This window comes from Lagopus leucura, unplaced genomic scaffold, assembly GCF_019238085.1.
Source record: "Lagopus leucura isolate 7727_CA_CO unplaced genomic scaffold, USGS_WTPT01 Super-Scaffold_100157, whole genome shotgun sequence".
Classification (NCBI taxonomy): Eukaryota; Metazoa; Chordata; class Aves; order Galliformes; family Phasianidae; genus Lagopus; species Lagopus leucura.
The window spans coordinates 10,488,325-10,513,310 of NW_024962334.1; the positions used below are offsets into that span (position 1 = coordinate 10,488,325).

The 24,986-nt window shown below is 39.3% G+C and overlaps 1 protein-coding gene across 1 annotated transcript in view; it reads left to right on the top strand.

Annotated features, from left to right (window-relative positions):
* Positions 1 to 24,986, top strand: part of ZNRF2 (zinc and ring finger 2) — a 55,680-nt gene that overhangs the window by 16,377 nt on the left and 14,317 nt on the right. The window contains exon 2 of the mRNA XM_042888726.1: positions 13,301 to 13,396. Within this exon, the coding sequence (XP_042744660.1) occupies positions 13,301 to 13,396 (96 nt within the window). The remainder of the gene's footprint in view (positions 1 to 13,300; positions 13,397 to 24,986) is intronic.

Below are 24,986 nucleotides of genomic sequence, written 5' to 3' on the forward strand. Positions count from 1 at the left end.
GTTTTTAATTTTTTATTTTTTTTTTTTAAGCAATGCAGGTGTTCATTTCACCTCACTTGTCTTTGCCCTCTAGCTGCTGTTTTGATCCCATCGGTGTCTGACTGGTTTAGCCTCTGCTGGCAGGCCAGCTAAACCAGCAGTGTGCAGTGGGAAAGCTTAAAGCAATGCTTGCTTAGACTGGCTTCTCACTAGTTGACAGGCATGGACAGGAATGGACAGCAGGAACAGAGGAAATAGTGCTGCTGAGAGGCAAATGTAAGGTGAAGGAATGAACACATAAAATGACCAAGAGGTGTGCAAACTTAAACTTGGGCATTGTTTATGGCGTCCTAAAAGGGTTTTGAAAAATTTTTTTGTGCATTTAGTTCCTTATATTCTGTTTGGTCACTGTTTTTAGGGAACTACAAAAGAGCCTTCCTCTCCCTTTAGGTAAGGCTCTGGTTACAACAGCTATCTTATGTGGTAGGTAGTGCTAATCTGTGTCATGGTTTGCTTCTTCTGTTACCCTTGTCTCAATGTCATGGGAGGCAACCAGGCACTTTTATATACTGTAATACCTAGAGACTTACAAGAATCACCTGACTTGCTATGTAAGCTAGGACGAGTTTTACTGCCTTTCTAATGCAGATATTTCTCCCATTGTAACCATTGTTTTTCCTTGTCTACTCTAGTATGTGGGTTCTGCAAGGGATGGGCTAGTGCGTATGTGCAAACACACACACAGCACTTGGCACACTGTGGCCCTGATGATGTAAAGACTTCCCAGAATATAAATTACGATTGGTCTTCAGCCAGTAGGAAAAAAAAAAAACAAACCAACAAAAAACAAATCCAACCTACAACTTTTTAAAACTTTAAAAATATAACTTGTTAGCATACTGTAGTTTGTCAGTCTCAGTATTCAAACAGACTCAAGTCAGATCATGTTTGAAGTTGTACTTCTTCAATAGATAACGTAGCTTCTTTTACTTTCAGTAATATTATGGATAAGTACTGGAGGCATATCCTTGTTTAAACGGAAGCCATAATGGGATAAGTGAAAGCATTTTACTTAATGTATTATTACTCAATCTGATGAAAAGTCAAAACACCTGTCATTTGAACTAATTTGTTCCAATTGCAGTCTATTGTGTTTGTGTATTCTTGCATATGAGCATTTTTTAGCATGATCTAGTCAATGTAAACAAGGTGTTTCTGTTCTAAGAGTAGGTGTTTAAAGTAAGTATGCGTAAACAAATTTCTAAGCAGACAATTTTGATCGGTAAACCAGTGCAGCAGGTATAAATCGAGGAAAACATTCAGTAGCATTCTCTGCAATGATCATTTAAAGCACAAGTGATGCACAAAATATTTATTTTGTTCAAAAAGAGCAGTTACTTCAAAATTGGCCTCATTTACGGATATTCTGTAAGATTTTGCAGAATATGGCGTGGATGTTGCATATTCTCTAAAAGATAAGAAAAAAACTGGAAATATAGGCAGATCTGTAGTGATTGAATGGCTGCAGCATGAAAATTAACAGCTTGATTTCCCTTTACTTTTAATGACAACAGCAAAGAAAACTTAGTTGGGGGTGTCACTTGTTCTATCTTTTTCTGAACCAATTATGTCTCCTCTTTACTCTTTCTCCTCTGAGGCATTCTGCATGCTTTCTTCATTTTGATACTTCCCCTAATATTAAAATGTTCCATCTTAGAAATAGGTGCTTTTACAAAGTTAGTAATTATAAAACTTCAGTATTATTCCAACTTAAGAACCTGCTCTCCCATTTTATTAAGCATTTGTTATGGACTCTCTTGAAACTGTACTTTTAATAGGTAAAATTGAATGACAGTATGTTAAATTTAACTGCAACTATCTGTGATACGTAATTATGCTGTTAAAATATGAAATGTTGTTTAGAGTTAATATTTAAACTCTGAGAACATCCCATGTAACAACTTAGCTTCTTATTTACATAGATTCTTCCCAGTTGTACTCTTTCTTATATTTTATACTGACTTTTTTTGGCATTGATTGGTTTTCCCCTTTTTTCTTTGTCACTGCTACCTCTATTTCTGCAGGAACAAGTAGGTTATTGGTAAGTATTTCAACTGAATCAAACTTCACAAAGTTTTGCCTTAGTGAGGACTTCTTGTATCCTCACTTATTTTGGTCAAAACTTTGTAGACAGCAGACCAGTTGTCTGTAAATGCTGTGCTTTCTCAGGTCTCCATTATCACCTTGTTTGTGTAGTAGAACAATAGTATTCAGATTCTCCAAGAAACTTTGTCTTCTGCATGCTTTCAAGCAGCATCCATATCTGTGCTAGCCTCTAAGATGCTGCCTTCTCCAGGGGCTTGCTCCCTCGTTCCTTTCTGCTGCCTTTCAAGTGCAGTGTTTACTTTGTCTCTCCCATTCTTTTTTTTTCCTGTAAGGCCTTAAATGCATTTTGGCTAGTTTGCTCAGAAGACTTCTCTGCATCTGACAAGATGCTCCGTTTCACGTGTTCAGTTTAGTCATACTTGTCAACCATTACTCAGCCATTTTCACATCATACCTCTTTCCTTTTAGCTATCATTATATATTTTCTCAGCATGATATAGCCACCCTCCCTTCTCTTATTATCATGCTTTGTGTAATTTTAATCAGATTTGTTGCTTTGTACATTGCAATTTTTTTGAGACTTTTACTTCTGTGCCTTTTCAAAATCTAGGACTTCATACTTTCTTCTCATCTTGGAGTAGCTCTTCCTATGCTTTTAAATTGTGACTTGTAATGAAAGCATTTTCCTTAATCTGAGCGTATTTGTCAAAATACTGGCCTTATGGACACTGTGAAGAACGTGGGTAAAGACAGACTGGTTCCCTCTGCGTAAGAATAATGTCACTGTCTTGCTGAATTACTTCATCACTCCAGAAGAGAACAGTAGAATGCTGTTACCCTGCCTGACTTTCCCGACTTACACTGTGATGAATGGAAAGAGGCCTTCTTTAGCACGTGTTTGAGGAAAATATGGCTCCAGGGAATAAGAAAAATGCGAGGGAGTTGGAAAATTAAGGAAAAACAAAACAGCCTTAGGTTTAGGAGAGATTAGGAATGAGAGAACAGAATTTGGATCTTAAACAGTGATAGATGAAATAGGAAAAAAGTGGTGGGGATATGTAGTATTTACTAAATATGAGTTCTAAGTACTTCCATTTACATTAAATTTTCAGACCTCCAGCGTGACTTGCAGTGAGTTATTTAGCATCATTTGGTATTGGAAAAACTAAGATTGCTTGCTAAGTCAATCCTGCCTACAACATACAAATAAAATGTTAATGTCCAGAACTATTGACTGTGAGTGTTTCTAACTACTTGTTTTCTGAATTACATAGTTCACTGGGTTCCAGAATGTGTCCAAGTTAGCTTAACTGCATATTTAGGCAACTTTGTTGTCCTCCGCACATCTTCACAAAATTATTTCAAGGTAGTGAGAGCCTCACTTGTGTACACCAGCTTCTGAGATGAAGAACTCATTTCTTCCCACATAGCTAGCATTACTTGGCAAGTGCAGATATATGGAGACCTCACACTTAACTCTCTTTCTGAAGACCTGATGATGGGCAGACATGAGAGAGGAAACATTACCTTCCTTTGTTCCCCTTAAATCAGATTTTGAAAGGGAGTTATTACACCTGTATGAAAGAGAGCATGCTCATTTGGCCTTTCCACTCACCTACCTCCTATTGCTATAGGAATCAGTGGTGTTCATCTGGGGAAGGTGTTGCAGGTAAGTAAAGTTTTTAGTCCCTGATTGATGGGGTATTTATCATATGCAGCAATTCAGAATATTTGGATTTTGACTGCATGTGCAACTTTTTTTTTCTTACGAAGACTGCTGTAGCTTGGTCTAGCCTTTAAATCTACTGAAAGCACCCCCCAACACAAGTTTATGCTCATGCTTGTCTTTTCTTAAGCTGCTTCTGTTCCATTAAGAAACTTGTTATGTGGATCTGATGGGAGATTTGACCTGTCTGAAGCACAATTAATTAATGTGGTACAAGTCACTTTAAAAATGGTTCTTGTTACTGTGTTTATAAACTTGAAAATGCATAGACCCACTTGCAGTTTCAACAAAGGAGATGTGAAGTCTGTCATCTGTAGGGATCTGTAGTCAGTGTAAATGGTGGAATGAGAAGGACAGTGTCCAACCATACACCTCTCTCACACAGTTGGAGCTAAGGATTCTTCCCTCCTCCCTTTGTTGGGTTTGCACTGATCTATAACATCAGTCCTATAAAATTGTTCCTCTAGGAACAGCTTATTTTTGTATTAAGAAATGAAAACAACTTTTCAATAGATCTTTCCCACCTCCAATTTTTATCTTCTGGTTTGCAAGGTATTTAGTATAGGGCTTTTCACCATTCCATCTCTCCTCTGGTGATTGTATTTCTTGTTCTTCACTTTCTAAAAGCACTCAGCTATCAGTTACAATTATCATCATGCTTTAACATTGGCATTAGACACCTCAAGTTGTGCAGCTGATAAAGGCTTTACTCCTGAGTAAGAAAAAGGCTTGTTCAATTCCTGTTCTTCGTTCTGATTCTGTTCTGCATTATTTTGCCAATGATTGCTATTGGATATATCACCTGATTAACAGGATGAAGGGAGTTAATTTGTGTATTAAGATTGTCCATCTTTGAGTTTTGCTTAGGAGATGAAGTATTATCCAAACATCTGCTCTGATTTTTCTGTTGGCTCCTGTAAGTTTGTCCTTAAATAAAATGTTTCGTGCTTGTTCATTTCTTTTCCCGTTTCATATATTCTTCCCTCTTCCACTGAATGCTGTGGGAGCTTTAAATGAGAAAATAGAAGATTCCTTGTTTTCATAAAAAAATTTGCGTGTGTATTTTCTTCAGTTTCACAGCACAAACAGAGAAGAAATTGCTATAGCTTATGAGTACAAATCAGTAAGTGCTGAGAGGAACAAATTATTTGTGTTCAATCAGGTTCAATTTTCTAAAATGATAGTTTGGAACTTTTGTATTGCCTTCTTTGTGTCTCTATTATTTCCTACTTCTTTCTGGAATTGGAGGAAGTACTTCTTTATTTCTTTCTGTCTCCAGAAGTCTTTCCAGGTGGTGCTGTGTTCTCCCAGCTTAAGCTACTGACAGCATAAGGAAGGACAGAAACCAAACGATAATTTGTATCCTTTCTCCCTTATAAAAAGAACTCTTCTGTATAAAATGACAAACTTTTCATGTGGTCACTTGTACTGGTAGCTACAGCATTTAGAAATCTTCACTCAGAGGGTTCCTTGGAATTGGTATTGCTTTTTTTTTTTTTTTTAATCTTCTAGCTTCTTAAACGTAGCTTTAAAAAAAAAAAAGTGCATGTTTTCTGTTCTTGAATTTAATATGAAATAATCTCTCTTTGAGAATAAGATTGCCAGGTTTTGTTAGTTTTGTACATGAAAGCGCATTGCTTCAAGAAAGCTTCATAGTTTTTTAAGGAATTACTCATTCTGTCTTTCCATTTCAGCTGGCTGAGAAGGAAAGAAGAGAACGTTCTGTGGGCAAATAACTCTGATGTGGTGTCTTGATTGGATTTATTTTCTTTTTTTCATTAAGTATTACAGATTGGAGTACAGAAGGGTGTAACAGAAGCTTGACTTGACCAGTGCTTTTGTTACTTTAGCAGTAGTCTGAATTATTTCTATCTATTTTTTTGCTGTACCTAGAATCTCATTTGGTAGTCCTGTACATGGTTACATGTGAAACAAAAAAGTGAAAGTAGAGGCATTATACTTGCACAACATGGATATGTTATTCTGTTTGATATTCCTATCAACTAACTTAGAGAATATCATCTAGATGGAAAAGAGGGTGGATGCAGAAATAGAAGGAAAAACTCCTGTATCTGTTTCGAGAGAGCAATTCAAGCATTCAGCAGTGGTCTACATAGGTGTGTTTCCAGTGTTCTTGGGGAGCACTTCAAGAAATGAAATGCAGTACCAAACTTCTGAGATCTGGGGGCAAAGCTGCATAGAATTCAGCACCGTTTTTGACTCATTAGAAAGATGTTCAAGATTTCTCAGAAACAAACAAACAGAAAAACCCCACTACATGACAGATACTGAATTTGAGGGGAAATAAAACAACAGCCACCACCATGAAACTGGACCACTGGACCTGGCTTGTCTTGTCAACAAGTCTGCTGGGGATTCACAGATTGCTGATGGGTTATGAATGGAATGACACAACAGTCGGTTTGCTTACAGGATAAGCATGCACATATGTAAAGGATGGATGGATACATCCTTCATTCACTATTGGTGTCAGCTGAACGGTATGATAGGTAACTAGTCATTTCTACATAGGACTTAGAAAGTCTCAGCCTGAAAGCTCTGCCCAATTTTGGAAACACAGTATTTAAAAATTGGACAGAGTCCAGAGGCAGCAATAAAAAAAAATGAAAGTTTTTAGATTGCAGAGCCTATGTGGAAAGATTAGAGTAACTGGTTTTGTGCAGGCTAGAGGAAAAAGATGAGGAGCACATGTTTTGTAGTGGGAGCATGTATTTTGTTGTAAGGGACAGTTACCAGGTGGTTTCTGTGTCTGCTGAACACATAAGAAGTAAATGATCTCTTTTTGTAAGAGAAGGCTGTCAGATTAGACATAAGGGAAGATTTTCTAACGCTCTAGGAATAGGTGATCAGCATTGCAGGTTGCCTAGGTTGACTGTAAAATCTTTCGCTAGTGAATTGTTAAGGGTAGATTAATTCCTCAAGGTACAGTTACCCAGTTTCCCTGCTCGGGATGAACTCGGTGACCTCTTGAGGCCCTTAATAACTGTGTTTCTCTGACTGTGTAAGGTATTCGCCATTATAATGGGGAAGGACCTTTTGTTTTTGTTTTATCTTAAGAGTTGTTATGCAGGCTTTATTTGCATGACAGTATTCTTGCATACCATCATATTTACTGGATGCTGTGCCTCTAGATTGCCTGTACTTATTTCCCTGAATTCCGAAGGACAAGTGCAAATATGTAAGTAACATTTGCCAGGCTTCTTAATTCTCAGATACGTTTTATAAAAGTACATGTATGTAAATCTTTCTCTTTGTTTATGTCTTGCTTAAATGTAAACTGAGATGATTTTTTTCCATCTAACTTGAAAACATGCATATAGAAACTTGCCTTTGTTAGGTATTTATTTTTAAAGGACAATAAGTATTGCTATGCATTTAGTTTGGTTTTAGCAATGTCCTTGTTAATGTCCTTGTTGAGACTTTGCTGCTGAAAGTTCACTTGGGTCAGACTGAGGCTGTCTCTTTGGTTCATGTTATTCATGGTCGCTTCTTGCTACTACTGCTTAACATTAACCAAAAGGAACATCCATTCTTCTGTGCAGGTCTAACACTGCTTTACAATTTCCTTTATACGCAGCTCAGCGGCGCTGCACTGTGCCGTCTGGAAGTTGTTTTGTTGTTTGTTTGTTTGTTTGTTTTAAAACTTTTTTCCTCCTACTCCAAAAGTGATGAATGCCAAAACGTTTCTTGGGAAAAAAAAATATTGTAGAGATTGAGGAGCTTATCATTTGTTGGATTGGTTTTATTTGCTTTACTGTTTGCTGAACTGCAGGCAAAACAGTCTGTTTGCAAAGCAAGGCAAACACAGCAAGATATCAACAAAAGGTTGAAGTTGGTATGGATACTGTGAGTGGCCACCCACCAACCTGTCCTTGCAGACAGTTTCCAAGCCTGCTAGAGATAAAAATTATGAGTTCTGTAGATAGAAGTGAGAAATGGTGGGATTTCTTGACTACCTGTAGGTTCATTTGCAAAAGATAGCAGTCTGATCAAAGTGATAGATACAGGGGGGAGTGAGTGAGAGAATTCACCTCTGAGTACTGAATTCCTGCTATTTAAGCAAGTTCAGTTATTTCAAACCTTCTCTGCCACCTTGAGATTTTCTTGTCCCTTCACTGCAACCTGCTGTTCTGTCTCTGTTCTTGTAACTCTGCTTTTTTCCACAACTGTGGTTTTGTTGTAAGTAATGTGTTACTTTCAGTACTGTACTCAAGGTAGTGAAGCTCAGTGTGAGTTTGTAAGAATTTTTCTGTCTCCTGTGTGTTAAGTATGCACTTGTTGGCTAGCTGTGTGTGCTAGTTCAGATTTGGTACTCAGTTCTTTCCTGCTGTACAGAAAGAAAATGAGAATGAGAAAAGGAGTGCGAGCTGGCTCTTCCCTAGTGTACTATTTTATTGCAGGTAATGTTTTCTACAGTGTGAGACAAAAGGGCAGCTTTGCCATGATATGCTGACCTAACAGTGACCTAATACAAGGGCGATAGTGGCTTGTCTTTAATGAAATAAAGCATGTGTCCCACTTCTTAGCTTTCCTGAGCCACACTGAGGGGAGAGGAATTGCCTTGAACTGCGTATGTGTAAATTGTTCTGAAAGTAATGCTTCCTATTTATTTCCATGGAAAGTACAGTGAATGCAAAGAGCATAATAACAGTACTTCATAGAGTAAATTCTCAGCTGCAAAACTATTTTTCAAAACACATTCCACCCCCATTAGCTATGCGTTCTCACCAGTGATGAGCAAGAGCCTGCACAGTGGGCTCATAAAGTAAATAAATAAATAAAAAATAAAAAATCTGCCCCAGTGGAAGTGACCCACTGTTGCCATTGCTGAATCATGCCACCCAGTGCCTCACTGTGCTCACATCCATTGGTTGGTGTCCAGAAACGTTCAGCAATCATTAATGAATGTCACTGAGTGCCTTTTTTGTGCATGGAGGAATTCAATCCCACCCCATCGCTTCATCTGCACTTCCATGTCAGATGCCATTCTGTCAGACTGCCCCTCTGCTGCCATCTGTCACACGGCAACAACGTGTAATGGGATATTGGTGGGAAGGTTCAGCCTCTGCTGCTGTACCACCAACATCTGTCTCTAATGTTGTGGGCCAACATCATAAAACAAGAGGCATTACTTTCAGAGCAGCGCTTGTAAAATACATAACATAAGTTATGTATATAAGCAACAAACTTATCTTAGCCATTTAGTAATTTTTGAAAAACAAACAAGAAAAGGGGCAACAAACATAAAATCAGTGGAGTACTTGACCTTGTTTTTGTGAAACCAATGCATCAATCTAATTTGATGGCAGGGGCTAGTGAGATCTTTGAAATTCTACTCTCGTGCTTCATCCTTGACAATAGTTGTTCCCAAATGGACGTACCGCTGGAGAGCAGTGCCACGAATAAGGGGTGATGGTGAAATGAGGAGCGGTGGGTGGCTGCTACATGGGCTGGGCCATGGGTGGGACATGACTGAGATAAAGGATGCTGAGAAACCGGTAACTTTGTATGAGTTGTATTTTCATCTGGAACTGTGTGTCGTGCATTGTGCTATCCTTGTAAGCTTGTATCCGTATAGGTGAGAAAGTAGTTAATTGCAATTCAGAGTTTTCGCAGGACGCTTCACCTGATGCCACCTCATCTGATGACTACATTCGCTTTGTCCTCCAAGTGGCTGTGAATACTTTACCTGTGAAACTCAGTGAAACAAGCCATGTAAAGAGCAAGTTACTTTTAGCTAGTTGCTGATTGTTGAAGTAATGTGAAACTTTCATAAATTTATCAGAGTTGTTCGTTGAAACTGGTGGTAAAAACAAACAAGGACTATAGATGTTATTAGCCTGCTGAGCAAGAGTTCAATAGAGTCTTTGTTCTTATGGAGTACTTAATTGTAAACTGGGTCATGAAACTGTTGCCTTCTGATTTGAGAGAAGATGGGAAAACACCAGCTTTTTTAGGACTTGAACTGGTGTTTTGAGTAGTGAATGTTCACTTATTTATCTTTTAAAGTACTCTTAAATATATGTGTCTAACTTCAAAATAACTTGTTTGGGGTTGCTGGAGAAGTTGGAAATACCAGTATCCTTCACACAAAGCATGCACTGTGCATCTCTAGAGCTAAATCCAGAAGCTAGTGATTACAACAGAACAACGTGAGGGAATGACAACTGGGATTTCATTTGCTTTAGAAAATGTTTCGGTAGATGTTGAAAGTTCAAGGCACTTTCTCTGCTCTAATGGTGGTCTCTGGCTCACAGCTGATGCTAGTCAGTGGAAAAACATATTTTCACAAAGATACCTTTACCAGTGGCTGTTAGTTTGGTCCATTGGTATTAGTTAAGTGTAGTGTCCTCTACCTTTGGAGTTCTTTACAGTGTTGTTCTGTGTGCTAAGTACAACTGTAGCAGTTGGATATCCCAGACTTGCTGCGTCAAGAGGATGTCTGTACTTGCTTACCTGTTACCTTCAGATCCCCCTTGATACTGAACATGTTATGAGACACCATATTGTTAAAATATAGGACTTAAGGACAGACATACAGTAGCACATCATGGTTTTGACTGGAATAGAATTAAATTTCTTCATAGAGACTAACGTGGTGCTGTGCTTTGGAGTTAAGGTGAAAGTAGTGTTGATAGCACAACAGTGTTTTAGTTACTGAGCAGTGCTGTACAGAGGCAAGGGCATTTCAGTGAGGGGTCTTTTAAGGGGCACAAGGAGCTGGGAAGGGACAGATCTGGAAGAACTGACCCAAACTGGCCAAAGGGATGTTCCATACCATGTGCTTAGTAAAAGCTGGGCTAAAGGAGGAAGAAGGAACATTCAGAATGACTGTGTTTGTCTTCCTGAGAAACAGCTACGTGAGATGAGCCCCGCTTTCCTGGGAATGGCTGAACATCTGCCTGCCCATGGGAACCGAACAGATAAATTCTTTGTTATGATGTGCTTGCACATACAGCTTTGCTTTACCTAGTGAACTGTTCTTATCTTAACCCACAAGTTCTTGCACTTCTACCTCTCTGACTCTCTCCCATCCCACCTGGGGAAAGCACGTGGCTCTGTGGTGCTGAGCTGCTGCCAGATAAACCACGGCACAGGAAAAACATATTCAACTGAGTACTTTAGGGGGATACCCAATAAGATCTTTCACAGCTGTCTACTTTTAAGCATAGTTTTAAATTAAAATCTTTATTGCTTTCACTGAGTGCTGCCGCTGCTGCTATTATTAATAATGTTATTATATGCTCAGTCCCTCCCTACTTTTCTTTTTGTATGTAAGTCTTCCATACCAGCATTCCTGGAAGAAGTACCTTTTTAAAAAACCTATTAACTTTAGAAGTGGTTCTGAAAACCTCTTGATGATTTTCCTTTGCCCCTATGCTTCTGCTTAGACATGCCAATGACTCCAGGGAATAGCTCAAAGGGTTTTGTGCAGAAAGCAGACATATCCTGTTAATGACTGTCCCACTGCTTAACTAGCCATAAACATAATTGCTAACCTGCTGTAATGCAAACACATCCTTCTGGCCCAGCAGGGCTGTCTGCAGTGTATGAGGAAGTTGCATGCTTTTCACATCAGAACAAGTTGTCAGTTATGCCACAGAGAAGCATGTGAATGAGGATAAGGGATGAGTCTTAGGAGTTTTCTTGGCTGTGACTAGACTTAAAAGCAATCAAATGCATTTGGCTGATAACAGTCGAATTTACCCCTAGGTCACTTTCTGAGGAAAAATGTAACGAAATGGTCATGGGTGATTTTGAGTCTTTGGAGGACTAAGATACTAATTTAGATTTTAGTCAGGTTGAGCTGCAGCCCTGGGGAAAGATTACACAGTGGCTGAACCTTTTTTTTTAATTTATCTTTTGTCTGACAAAGCTTTCTCCAAGTAAATAATCCCTTCAACCTGTTCTTCAAAATATGTGATTGGTTGTTTTGTGCTTGTTAAACTGTAGTTGTAACTTGTGCTAATAAATGTGTGAGCTTGGAGAGGCATATTAAATACGTAGAGAGGAGCAATATTTGAAATGAAGTGCAGCACTGAAACAAGAACAAGTAGATGTGAACCACCTACAACTAAAATGAGAAGAATCAGAGCTGTGTTTTATCTCAGGAAGTGGTTTTGGCAGACATGTTCAGTTGCTGCTCGGAGTTCCTCATGTGTTTTTCCAGTTGACTGTTTTGAGTTGCTTCCTATCATCTGTACCAAAAGCAAGTGCTCTCTTGATAGAGGGAGTGCAATACTTTGGGTCAGTTGCTTCATCTACATCTGAATAATAATTAACAGTAAAGATCAAAATTCTCAGGCATCAGTAACTTGAAAGTGCAGCATCAAGTGATTCAATAGCCTTGGCTGAATTGGTTCATTGTGGGCTCCCAAAAGTGTAAGTTCAAAAGCAAGGGACGACAAAGTAATAATAGGGAAGCAGACATGGGTGCAGATGTTGGTGGGAGTCACAATAGCCACCTATATGGTATCACTGCTTTTCCTCGATGTCAGTGAAGAAATTTGTATTGAGTATGGGTTTTGATTAATCTCAAGTAGGTATTTTTGCTCTGTATTGTCTTGTCGGTATGCTTAACAGTTGCTATTCATCAGGATCCCTGCTGGGTGCTTTTTTGTCCCGCTTGTGTGTTAACTTTCCTAGCAGATCAAATTCAGTCTACCGCTCATACTTATTTTTTTTGGTAGTAAAACTTGGCCAGCCAGTCTTGTTCCTTAACTGGAAGACTACTGTCTTTGGTAATGACATAAATTAATAGTCTATGACAAAACTATTTAATAATTTATGCAGTTGCGTCACAACCCAGACTGTCTTAGTTAGTCTATATCCTGCATTGCCTCAGGCTTTGACCTCACAAACTAAACTACGTTTGCTTGGCTGGGATGGGAGAAGTCAAATTCAGTGCTACAGGAAATACTAGTGATGCGGTAGATGAGGTGACACCTCTGAGTGAATGTTTTCCCTGTGCTGCAGACTGGTAAAGGTGGGATGTAAAACAGAGATTCTTTGTTAAATGTTCTGTTCTACTCCTGGTAAAAGTGAAACTTGATTCAGAGCTCATCTAGTCCAACCCTTCCCCCCTGCCCCTGATAAAGCAGGTAACATGCTTAAATGGTTGAGTGCTCCCTATGCGTCCAATTTCTGTTGTAGTAGGATTGTTACACTCTTCCTTTGGTATTAAGCTGAACTTAGAGTGGTTGTGAAGCTTTACCTTCCAGAAATGGTAACTTGTTAACAATTGGCAACAGATCCATTTGCCAAAGCAGCAGTCTGTTTTGAGGTCTTTGGAAATCAAGGGGATTAAACTCATGTAAGAAATGTCAGCTTTTCATTTTTAACCTGACAGATTTATTCTTTTTATTTTTGGCTTTCAATATTTGCAGAGTATTTATTTATTAATTTTGGCTTGAATGTAAACATTTGCTGCATGGCCAAGTGTACTCAACTTACTTCTTTTTTTCATAGGATTCAAGTGCCCTGTATGTTCAAAATTTGTATCTTCTGATGAAATGGATTTACATCTCGTGATGTGTTTGACAAAACCAAGGATAACCTACAATGGTAAGAAAGAAGTAAGCTGATCATTATTTCTTTATTTTAAACCTTAGCGTAAATAATTTTTTATTAAGATACTCAAGTAACTAATACAATTGACTCAGAAATAGCGTGGTTTTATCTGTAGTTAATTTTTTCAAAATAATTCTTTTGAATGTGTAAAATACATGAAATACATAAAATTATTCTTGGGTGTGTTTTATTCCATTCTTCATCACAAGGTCAGATATTGATCAATGTCCATTTAGTGTCCTTTCTAAAAAAAGTTGATGTATAAATAACCTACAGTGCTATGGACTCACTGACTTCCTTACTCCTTTGCTTTTATGACATCTTAATTGTACTTTGTCTTGGAATAAGTCTTGAAGGATGGTTTGGCCCATCTTGTTCTTTGTCTGGATAGCAATAAAGCATCGGGGACACTGGAACAAAACATTAACTGCAAAAATGATTTGAAATCATATAGTTGTGAAATCCATGTCAAAGTGCAGTATGCAGGTAAAGTAAATATAGATTTATTTATTTTTTATTCTGTTGTTGCAACATATATTTGAGGAGGTTTGCTTCATTTAGCAGAGAGTTATGTTTCTTTTTGATCTGGTGGTGGTGGTGGTTGTTTTCATTTAGATTTGAATCGAACAGTTTCCAAGATAGGTTTTTAGAGAACTATGTACAGAGAAATGTTGAACATAAGGGAGAAGCAGACTAGGCAGCCCAGTGAGGGAGGGACAAAGCACTTAGGGTCAGTTTGGATGGAGCAGGAGGAGGCAGGCTGGCAGAGAGCAAGCTCTGGCTATAATCCAACTCATGAGATGCGCACAAATTACAAGCTGACAGACTGAAATCCTTTGCCTCCACTGCTTCTTACACGTACATGCAAGCACATTCATCCAGTGAACATTTTTGCCCAAAGAAACAGCAATTGCATAACAACCTCTTGATATTTCTGGTTGTGTTCCATTGTACCACAGTGGTGCCATATTCAGCCTGTTTTTTTTCCTGCATTGTTTCTCTCAGCTGGCCCACAATTAATTGGAGCTCTTTGAAGCCATCTTGTTATCTTTGCGTAGTCCCCTCAGACAAAAAAGAAACAACAACCCATCTTTAAAATGAGCAGAAATAATCTGCAAAGTGACAAAAGTCAGTTGTGGACAGTATAGTATGAGGTATTATCTGAAACGTGATTTGTTAAATTAGGGCAGTCTCTTATAATAGGAATTGGTGATACAAGCTTGAAAGGAGAAAACTACATACGTTGGTTTGAGAGACACTTAACTGGAATTATAGTTTCATTATAGTTTCATTCTCATTACAACCCGTAATAGAAGTGTGCATTGATCCTTTTAATTACAGTTGGTTAGCTTCTGGACCTTTAGACTAAATCTTACAGTATAAAGTTATTTATTATACTGCAGTGTAAAGAAATTAATATGGCTTCAGAGTTGGGTATCACTCAGTAATTTGGGGCATAATTGGGATCCATTTAAAGAGAATAATGAGAGAAAATTAACTAGCAGATCGATAACTTGACCAAATGCTTCTGTGATTACAGGCCTAGAATTGTATATGAATACCTAAATGATTGCATTTTTTCCTGTATTTTTGCTGTTTGCCAGCATAAGGAGATCAGTGATGGATCTGTCTTTTTGCCATAAGCTATAGGAAGGGCATCTTGAATTTTGCTTGCAAGAAGAAAAAGTGTTGCTATTGACTTTTGATCTCTTTCCCAAAGGGGGTCTTAATCTCTTTATGCTTTACTTTCTCATGGCTATTTTGGGCTCTTGCTGGATATACTCAATTAGACCCATGTAGGCATCATTTGTTTATGTTGGTCGCTGATGGTTTCCTGCTTCTGTCTAGGAGAGAAATACCTACATTTCTTTTACTTGCTCTTCTCTCTTCTTCTTGAATTGAAAGTAGCTGAAGGAAGCCTTAGGCTTTTGGGGGTTGGGAGATGTTTTAAAAATTGGGCAGTTGGATTGAACTGTGTGTATATCTAATCCTGTACTGGTTACGTTTCCTCGTACTGTAAATGTATGAAGATGAGTTGTTCTTTCTAGGAAATGTCAGGGAGCAAATTGTGCATCTTGTGCGATTTTGAGACAGGCATTCTTTTTAATGCAAGCCTAACGCATATAGTCTTCACCAGAAAATGTCATAAGACTGTTTAGTTGTGATTTGAAGCTCAAAAAAAAAAAAAAAAAGAAACGAATCCTTACAGGCTATTTCTCATTGCTTTCTGAGCTACCTTTGTGTTCTGCTTCTGGCCGTAGGAAGAGCCAGTGAACAGCAGTTTGTGGCAGCTGGCTGATTTTTCACGTTTTCTGAAAGAGTGGTCACAAATTTGTCCTAGTTCTATGCTGGAAGTTGTTCTGATTTTCATATAAATAAATCAGTACATTTTATTGGCCTTCTTTTAAAATCATACGACTTCTCTCCAACAGAGATCTCATTGATTTCTCAGTTTGACATGTACTGAGAACTCTTTTTTCTGTGGAACTTTGTTCCAAGTGTCTCTTAAACTACTTGTGGTGCTCAGACCAGTACATTGTTGTTCTGATACAAAAGCTGTTTACATGGCTGAATTGTAAAACATTGAAAACATTGTGGTGGTTCATGTTAAAGCAAGGCTGTTTAAGACAGTCTTTAGCCATTAAGAATCCTCTTCGTAGTGTTTTTTGCTGAGCTGAGAAGACCAAATAGGTTCTGTGCACTGGCTAGCCACAGGTTGCTAGAAGCCGCTTTTATGGAGAAAGTGGATTACTGGCTAGTTGACCTGTTCCTTTTGTCGAGTTCATTTGCTCTGTGTGTTTGAGGGGAAGGGGGGGATTCTGTTGAAAACAACTGCTAACATCATACACAGCCATACCACTTCTCTTCAGCTTCTCCAGGCACGTCTTCTCTTTCTTGTCTGCAATGGTGAGTGACATGCAGGGCTCACTTAGAGGCAGCTCTCAGAGATGCTGCTCATGGAGGGCCCTCTTGGCCTGGCAGAGCTGTTTGCTTGAGTAACACTCAGTGCTTTGGAACCAACTTGCCTTGACCTCTGTGCATCAGTTGCATCAATTCCAGCTGCTGAGAGGCAGGTGATTAGACTTAACCTGGTGAAGTGTATGTTTTGAATGCAATTGTAGCTTGGTGTATTTACAGTATGGGTACACTCCTTCATTGGAAGACATTTAAAAATGAGAAGACCCAAGCGAGAGGGCTGCTGGTGGCTTAAAGCAAACTAATGTTAGCTCTCCTGCAGCTAACGCTGCTGAATCCTTTTGAACAAACCTTGCAGCTGGTTCTGTCTGAAGTAATTCTGTTTGTCTTTCTGAAATGCCTTTGTTTGGTTCTCAGGACACTTTGTAAGACTTTATTATTATTAAAGGGCCTCCCTGCCAGCAGGGACTAGCAGGCTGGCAGCCTGCCAGCTGGGGAAGCCAGTGACCCCGGGAGCTGGGAGAGCCAGTCAGCTCCCTGCCTCCTTGGCTGCTCGGCCAGCCGGCCTCTCCTCTCTCAAAAGTTTTCATTGAATTAGCACATTCCTGTGGAATATTTTGGGTTTCATCGAGTCAGCACTTTGCATCGGAACGTTGTTCTACTGGAAACTTTCTCAGCGGGCCTCCTTAGAGCCGTGTGCTCAGGGTAGAGCTGCTTGGCATCAGCGCTGCTTTCTCTTGGGCTGCTCTGTGTTTAATTCAAATATGGCAGTGGGTCTGATTAGCAGCCAGTGTATTTACTGAGCTTTTTGTTCAGGAGAAAAACGTGTGCTAGTCTGATGTTAGGGAATGTTAAGGCATCCGTTGCACAAGCTGCTGGAGGATTTTTCATGACCCAAGGTAACTGCTTTGCAATTTTTCTTTTAGGTTAGCAGGGCTTTCTTATGAAGGGTGTAAATACAGCTAACTCTAAAACAGTTTAAAAGAGGAATGATAATACTGTTTGATGTTTGAGGCCTGCGTGTGAGTGAGTTTTATAATCCTGAATTGGTATCTGGCAGAGCAGTGACCTTGTTACAGAAGTTATCAACATCTACGTAACGACTTTAGCATATGTGGTATGATCAATGAGAGATTGGCATAAATCATCCAAAGAACAAATACAAGTATTTTTTTCAAATATTCTTTGGGAATTAGACTTTTTTTTTTCTATCACAAGTTGTATTGGTTTTGGTTTTGTGGCTGTTTCAAAAGCTTTGGGTTTTGAACTTACTCAGCTGACACTGCTCAGTAGAAGGGAAGAGAAAGATTGCACCTTAACTTAGCATTTGAATCACTGAGATATGTGTTTCTGGTAGTTCTGTCTCTGCAGTGATGTCTTTTCCTTGGTTACATCTGTACTGAAAAAAAGAGGGTATTTTACCCAGCGGCTCTCTCTCCTGATGCTCTGAAAACATCAGTGTGAAGAAAATAAGAATTACCAACTTCAAGTTCATGTCCCTGCCAGGATTCTCGGGGTATGAGACCATACCCTAAGAGACCTTGCAAAAGGGCATGGTGCCAGTCTGCCTGGAAAAGCTTAAGCCATCCTCCTTGTCCTCATCCTTTAATAGGACTAGACTTTCAGCAGAGCAGTACAGAATAATACCAAGGCAAAGCAGTTCTTTCATTCCAAGATTTGAAATTCTCCTTAGAACTTTTCAGTTCTTCCATTCTGGAGTTGAGAAATATCCTTGGCTTAGAGTTTCTAGCTTCTTATTTTGCCCTAGGAGATCCTGCACTCTGTCCTTGGGGTTGTGTTGTGACAGGCAAAGAGCACACTCTGCACAGTAGGACTTGAACAGACACTTAGCCTGTGTCTGCAGTTAAAATAGTGCCTTTTACTTCTGTTTTGATCATGTGTACTCATTAAAACCCTCTTGATTATGTAGGAGCCTCATTCAGTTTCCCTAATGCTTTAGAACTGTTTTCTAATGCATTTCTTTAAAATAATTAGAACTATTAAACATCTGCTGAATTTCAGGATTTTTTGTAGTTTAATGACAGAAGAACACTGTAATAGTAAAATTAAACTTTCATCTCAAACACAGCTGTTACTCTGTGAATGGGTGTAACATCAGCTCAGAGCTCATAATTGCCTTGCAAATGTTACAGTTTCAAGAAAAACTTGTTTTTGAAGATCTTGATCAAAGTATATTGATTGCTTTGTACTTCCTCTGTTTGGGAATTGCTTACCTTTTCAGCAAGGAGGAAACTTCCACTGTTTTTCACCTTTGTAGGCCTTGGATTAGCTATGAAGAAAAGTAAGGTCACATTCAAGTTGCAGTGTGAATCTACCTGCTAAAGGAGGTGGGACCTCCTTCTGTGACCCCATTTCAGTCTCAGTGGGAGAATTGGGTCAGTCTTTGATAGTATGGAATTGGAGCATTTTCAGAGCTGCCATCTCTAGCCTCTCTTCCAGACCCAAAAACTCTTAACTCTTTGCCACAAGGAAAGAAAGGTAAATTGTGTATTTTTAACGATGTGGCGATGAAGAAAGCTCCCAAAAGTGGAACGCAGTGCAACTGTGAGGGAAGTGCTTCACATCTGGAACAGCAGTTCTCAGAACTGCAGGCTTCTCCGTTTATCTTGCTAAGATACAATCTTGGAGGCTTAGTGGTGATGGTTTAAATATCAGCGTTGCTCATTAGCTTACTCTTCATGTAAGAAAAAAAGGAAGCATAGTTTTGTGAAGTAGCTGTCGCTGGTACAGTTTGGGAATGCTTAGTAGATTACAGTAAATTTTCTTGACTGTAATGAATTCAAGTCAACACACTTGGATCCTGCAGAGGAATGTACAACTTCAGGACATCAGACATTGCATCCATTCATCCTTCTACTTTTCTCCAATTTGTCTTGAATGCTACTGACTGTTTTTAATGTGCCTTTGGGGAGAAGGGTATTTGTTGGGTGATTCTGTGCATATTTGCCTTTGAGCCAGGTGTAAATCTGGACAGTGCTTCCTATGATGGAGCCATCACAAATCACTCTTGGCCAACATAATGTCACCTCATACTTCAGCTCTTGAGAGTGAGATGACAAGTTTTTCTCAGTAGTTTGAAGTTGCCTTTATATAAACGCATACATATGCCATGGGAGTATTTTCAGTGCAGCACTGAATAAGTACAGTAAAGCTTTTGACAACTATACAAAAGCCCATTTCTGAAAATGGGATCATTCATGCTCTGAATAGTTCAAGTTGTTTCTTTTCCTTACAAACTACTCCTAATTTCAGATACTGCTGTTGTCTTGCTTCGGTACTGACAGTGCTGCTGAAGTCAAGTGACAATTCATGTCCCAGAAAATTATAGATACACCTGTGAACCAGTGCTGCAAAGAACAGCTGCATGTGAAGAAAGGAGTGATTCAGATCAGGTTAGAAGAGGACTTGATATATTCTACTGTATGTCATTGTGCTTCTGGTGTTATACAATGGCAGTGCAGTGCTGCACGCAGCAGAAAGCTAAGGAGCAGTTCTGTTAGCTCAATAGCAAATGCTCACTGTGCTGCGACTGTGCAGCATGTGATCCAGGCAGATAGGAGCTACCTTCTGTGTCTTACACTTAATCAGTCTTTAGCTTTGAGAGGTCATTTGGAGGATGTCATAAATCGTGTCTGCAACTGCTGCAGTCTTGTGACTGCTGGGAATTTAGCTTCAGGGAAAATAATGTTCCTTGTTTTGAATGGTAATTGTGCAGTTTGTAAATCTGATATCTCTAAATCCTTGTATTTTACTCCTCTTTTTTTTTTTTCTTTAATTGCTCTGCAGAAACAATACTCTTGAAAGTATACATCTTTTCCTCACCATAGAGAATAACTTTCATTGACTGGATGTTGAAATATAAGTACTCAAAATCTTAAGCTCTTAAAAATAAATGCCAAACTGCATCTGAAGGAGTGATCTGTGTAGGAATCCCACTGTATTTTCTTTCTCAGATTCCTTACTGTTTTGCAGGAACTAGAACTGATTATTCAGGTTTTTTTTTTTTTCTTCCCTGAAGACATACAAAGCAATGAGCAGCACTCCCTCTTGCTCAGAAATGGCCCCAAGGGCAGATCAATTGAAAATAGAGCCTGAAATACCATTTGTAAGGGTTTCTGTTTGATTTTCCTTTTAGATTAAAATCTTGCTTTTAAACTTGCTACCCTTTGATCATTTAAATTGTCTTGCACTTCTGACTTACAGACAACACATCAATGATAAAAGTCAGTACAATTTCTTGGGGGAAGGGGGGGGGGGGGGAGAGAAGGGGTGAGGGTGTCCAGTGGTAGAGTGTCTAACTCTTCTAAAACAAGCTGCATGAAAACTCTAGTTGTCACAGAGTGCTCTCAAGTCTGAGTTGGAGATGATCACAGCTTACATAGAAGAAAAATTTAGTAGCTTTTTAAGTATTTGTAGTGAAATGCAGTGATTCTAGACCAGCTTGTAAATTCTCTACTGACAGTGGTTACATTGACTGTATACTGACATAGCTGCCAAGAAGTAGACTAGCCTACCTAGGATAGTAGGCTACTGTACATATCCCTGGAGGAACCTCCTTGCACTCTAACGTTTGTATAACTTTGTCTCATGTGGCCACAGATTTGTGCAGCTGCAGAAATAAGCCCAATTCTACCACACAGCTGAAACAGGAAAAACTTCATTGATAATAGATTCAGGTAGCTTTTATAGATAACGTTAGATAGTAGGTTCATGTAACTAAGTAATAACTTAGTATCTGATGATAATTTGTTAGCCTATAGGCAATGTTTGCTTGTTTGGTGGAGGGAAGAGGGGGTAAGGAATTGTTTGGTTGATGTTTTTATTTTTTTTTTTTTTTCTTCCAGTTCCAAGTGAGTCTGTTTTGATCTATGCCTCTATTAGCTAATATACCTTGTTGTCGTAATGGCACCTAGTAGCTTTGATAGCCTGTCTATTTAAGAACAATGAGAGAAAGAAAACCTTTAAAATAGTGGTAGATAACTGTCTTTTGGGGTCATCTTTTTTTTTTTTTTCTTTATTTTTTTTAATTGACTCCTGTGTTAATCAGATTGTATTGCTGAATACTATTATTGCTAGGAAATGGGTGATCCTTGTGAGCTTGTGGGATGACCCTGGAGTTAGAGTTCTCCAGCTTATTGTATTGTGTTACATTGTAGGATATTCACCACTGGAATAGAGAAAGCTGTCTAGGGGAAATGGAGAGGCCTATAGGTTGCTGCCTCTTGCAAGGCGTGGTGCTTTGGTGTCTGCTCAGTGCAGATGGAGATGAATCCACTTCCCTCTGCTGCTGTTCTTGTGGAGGTGGATCTAACTCTGAGGGCAAGTAGGTCACTCATGGGGAGGTCAGTGTCACTGGACCTCACATCTCTGCTCCTCCCAGAAGGTGCCACTTCTTGATGGGAGGAGGAGGATACATCCTCCCTCATTTGAAGAACCTCCTCAACATGTCCCACACAAGGATAAGCTAACACTCTAGAAGTAGCCCTCCTTTGTCCGGGTAATTTTAACCTTAGCTACTCAGTGACTGATGTTCCAGCCAGAGTCCCCCTATTTATAGTGTTCAGAACAGAAGGTGGCTTGTGACACCATGGCAGCGTGATTTAATAGTACCCCATGGTGACAAAAAAACAGCTGTGTAGAGGGTGAGATGCTCATGGCCTGAAAGTTTTGCTAGTTTTGAAGAAAGAGGAAGAGTGGGAATACTGAGGGCCCCTTTCCTGGGGTAGCATCCCATGCCATTTTGCTTGCAAGAGAGAATAGCTTCCTCTTGGTCACAGGGATCAGCAGGGGCTCTGGTCTCTTCTTCATCCCATGCCTGGGGTCTCTTTGAGATGGTAGCAAGTGTGTTCCAGGAGGATTGAGGGTTCCCCATTCCCAACCCAGCTGTCACTGACGGTCTCTAATAGTTTTACGTCCTTCTTATGTTGTGGTGTTCAAACCTGCATGCAGTGCTCACAGTGAGGCTGCACCAGTGCAGAGCAGTAGGGCAATCCCTTCCTTTGCCTGGCTGGCAGTGCTGGGCCTGATGCACAACCCTGGGTACGATTGGCCCTTTTGGCTAACAAAGCTGCCAAGAGTGGAAGGGGGGAAAACAATAAGCAGAGATTTAAGAGATCTTTCTAGCAAGCTGCAATACAGACAACTGCTTCCCTAGACTAGCTAGTAATACTGTGCCTGATGCACCCATCCGTGCTTGCTGGAATAAATTATAATACTGAATTAAGGGTTAGTGTATAGTAGAAAAATTGAAATAACTCTGAAAACTTTGACTCAGTTTTCGTTGTCAGAAATTTTTGTATTCAGGCATGCTTGGGGATCCATCTTTGTAGAATAACAGATCTAATTTAAAGTAGGAATAGCTTCTAGAAGCAGTCTGGCTGCTGTGAACAGGAAGGGAAGACAAATTAAAAATTATACAGGACATGATACAATTACTGCATGTGTACATTGACACCAAACGTGCAATTTTTGCTTGGAGAAAAGAGATCTGGATTGTTCTGGGAAGGGCACCCTGTTGACCTAGCACCTGGCACTAGCATTAACAAGCCAGAATTTGTACCCACTAAGTTTTGGCACCAGATTCTTCATTTTATGGTACTCATCATATCTGCTGTAAGAATAGCACCTTAGTCAGACACACCTGTTTTTTTTCTCCCCTTTAGTAGTTTTGCTCTTTGTCTCGTGGCTTCAGCCTTTATGGCATCTTCGTTATTGCTCTCTGTGTGTTCATTTTACACCAGATCAAAGCAAACTCTGTTCCAAGCTTGTAAAGAAATGAGTCAATTATTTGGCCACTGTTAAAAAGACCTTGGAAAACTCAATGTGCTCAGGGTACCTGTAGGGAAGAGTGGAAAGGGCCTGAAAAAGAGACAAAAACACTGAAGCATATCATACAGTCAACTTAAAAAAAAAAAAAAGAAAAAAAAAAAAAGGTTGTAGGTTGTATTAAAGTAACCAGCAGTGCCTGGAGTAGAAGGATGGCTAACTGTAGCTGGCCTTTGTTTCCTCTCTCCTTATGCTCCTTGAGGACACTGATTCCCATATTGTTTTCTTCCATACAGGTTTCTAATCTGCCTGCTTTCACTACATTGTGGTAGATAAGAATTCTCATAAGTAACTTTCATTAAGCCAGCAGGTCCCCATCAACACTCTCATTTTCTTACAGACCATTGCTAGAATAAAACTTCCTAATTGCTTGGTAATGATTTACGTTTTTCTTTTGTCTTCTAACCATGGTTTCAGTGACAATTAATGCTTGGAACCCTGCTTTTTGAAAGAATTCTCTTCTGTGATCATTTTAGTCTCCTTTCATGTTGCAAAAATAAGCTTAAAGTCATTTAAGCTTCCAAAGAAAAGAGGGATTTCTAAGCTTGGTGGGAATCCTTTTGTACAGTCACAGCAACATTGTGCATTTGCCAGATCTCTGTCAGTTCAGACCTTTACTTCATCTTGATCACAGTCAGTCATATTCTGTTATGTATTTCTGTATTTCACCACATCTGCACTCTGTTTCCCTCTCCTAGTCTTTGGGAATGTTGCTGGTAATACCATCCATGCTTAACTGGCAAAATGAATCGCTTTAATAGAATGGAGCGTAGTAGTTGAGTCTTCATTCTGACCATAAAGCTATTTGCAGGTAACAGTCTCTGCAAGGCCTGAGAAACTAGTCCTCCTGACTAGTAGTATCTTTTCCTTGTTCTATCAGATTTCCAAGTGATTTGCTGCAGTAAGATGCTTCTGGAGATAACTGCTGTGAGTTTTATGACTGGTTGTTTCTTGTGATTTCTTTTATTTTGGTTAGGTTTTTTTTTTTTGTTCTTACTAACTTTGCTAAGTAAGTTGTATCTGCTGCACAAGGCAAACTACACTTCAGAATTCTCTTGTATTACTTCTTGCTCTGGGAGAAACCACATGGTTCAGCCGTTTTCGATCTCTGGTTTGTGAACCAAGGTTCTCATTGGACCTTAATTTTGTATCTGTCATAGCAGTTTCTGACTGCTTGTATAAATAGTTGTGTAAACAGCCTCTAAATGTTTTATTTTTCAAAGATAAGAAGCATTGTGTAGCCTCCCCCAAAAAAGATCTGCACGTATGGATTCTGCAGCCATAGTTCGTTCGTGTTCACTTCTGTAAGTTGAATCCATCCAACCTAACTCCCAACTCTGTAAGCAACAATCCCAGCTGCTGCAGACTCTTTGTCTGTCAGCAGTACACGCTGGTTGCCTCTGGCCGCTTACTCAACCACTCCTTTTGTAGCATGTTTGTGGTACAAGATCCTTTGATGGTAAACTCAGCCTCCAGAAGTGTAAATCATTCTTTCGCAATGGAGCAAGGAGAAGGAGGTATTCCCCCAGTGATAGAGTGATAGTTCCTTACAGGTTTTCTTTTCTTTTTTTTTTTTTTTTAACAAGGACTCTATATTCTGCTGCCATTGCATTTCTTGTGGGTTTGCTAGTTTTTATTTAACTCCTGACATTCAAGGCTAATGCTTGGGAGATTGTGATATTGATTAAAAAAAAAAGAAAAAAGAAATAAGGAAAGAAAAAAAAAAACAGCTTATTTTTATTCCATGAGCTGCAATAATACAGTGTTTGTTTCAGTTGTTTGAGACTGGTAGGTGCTTGGGTACACCATTCATGATGGGGTT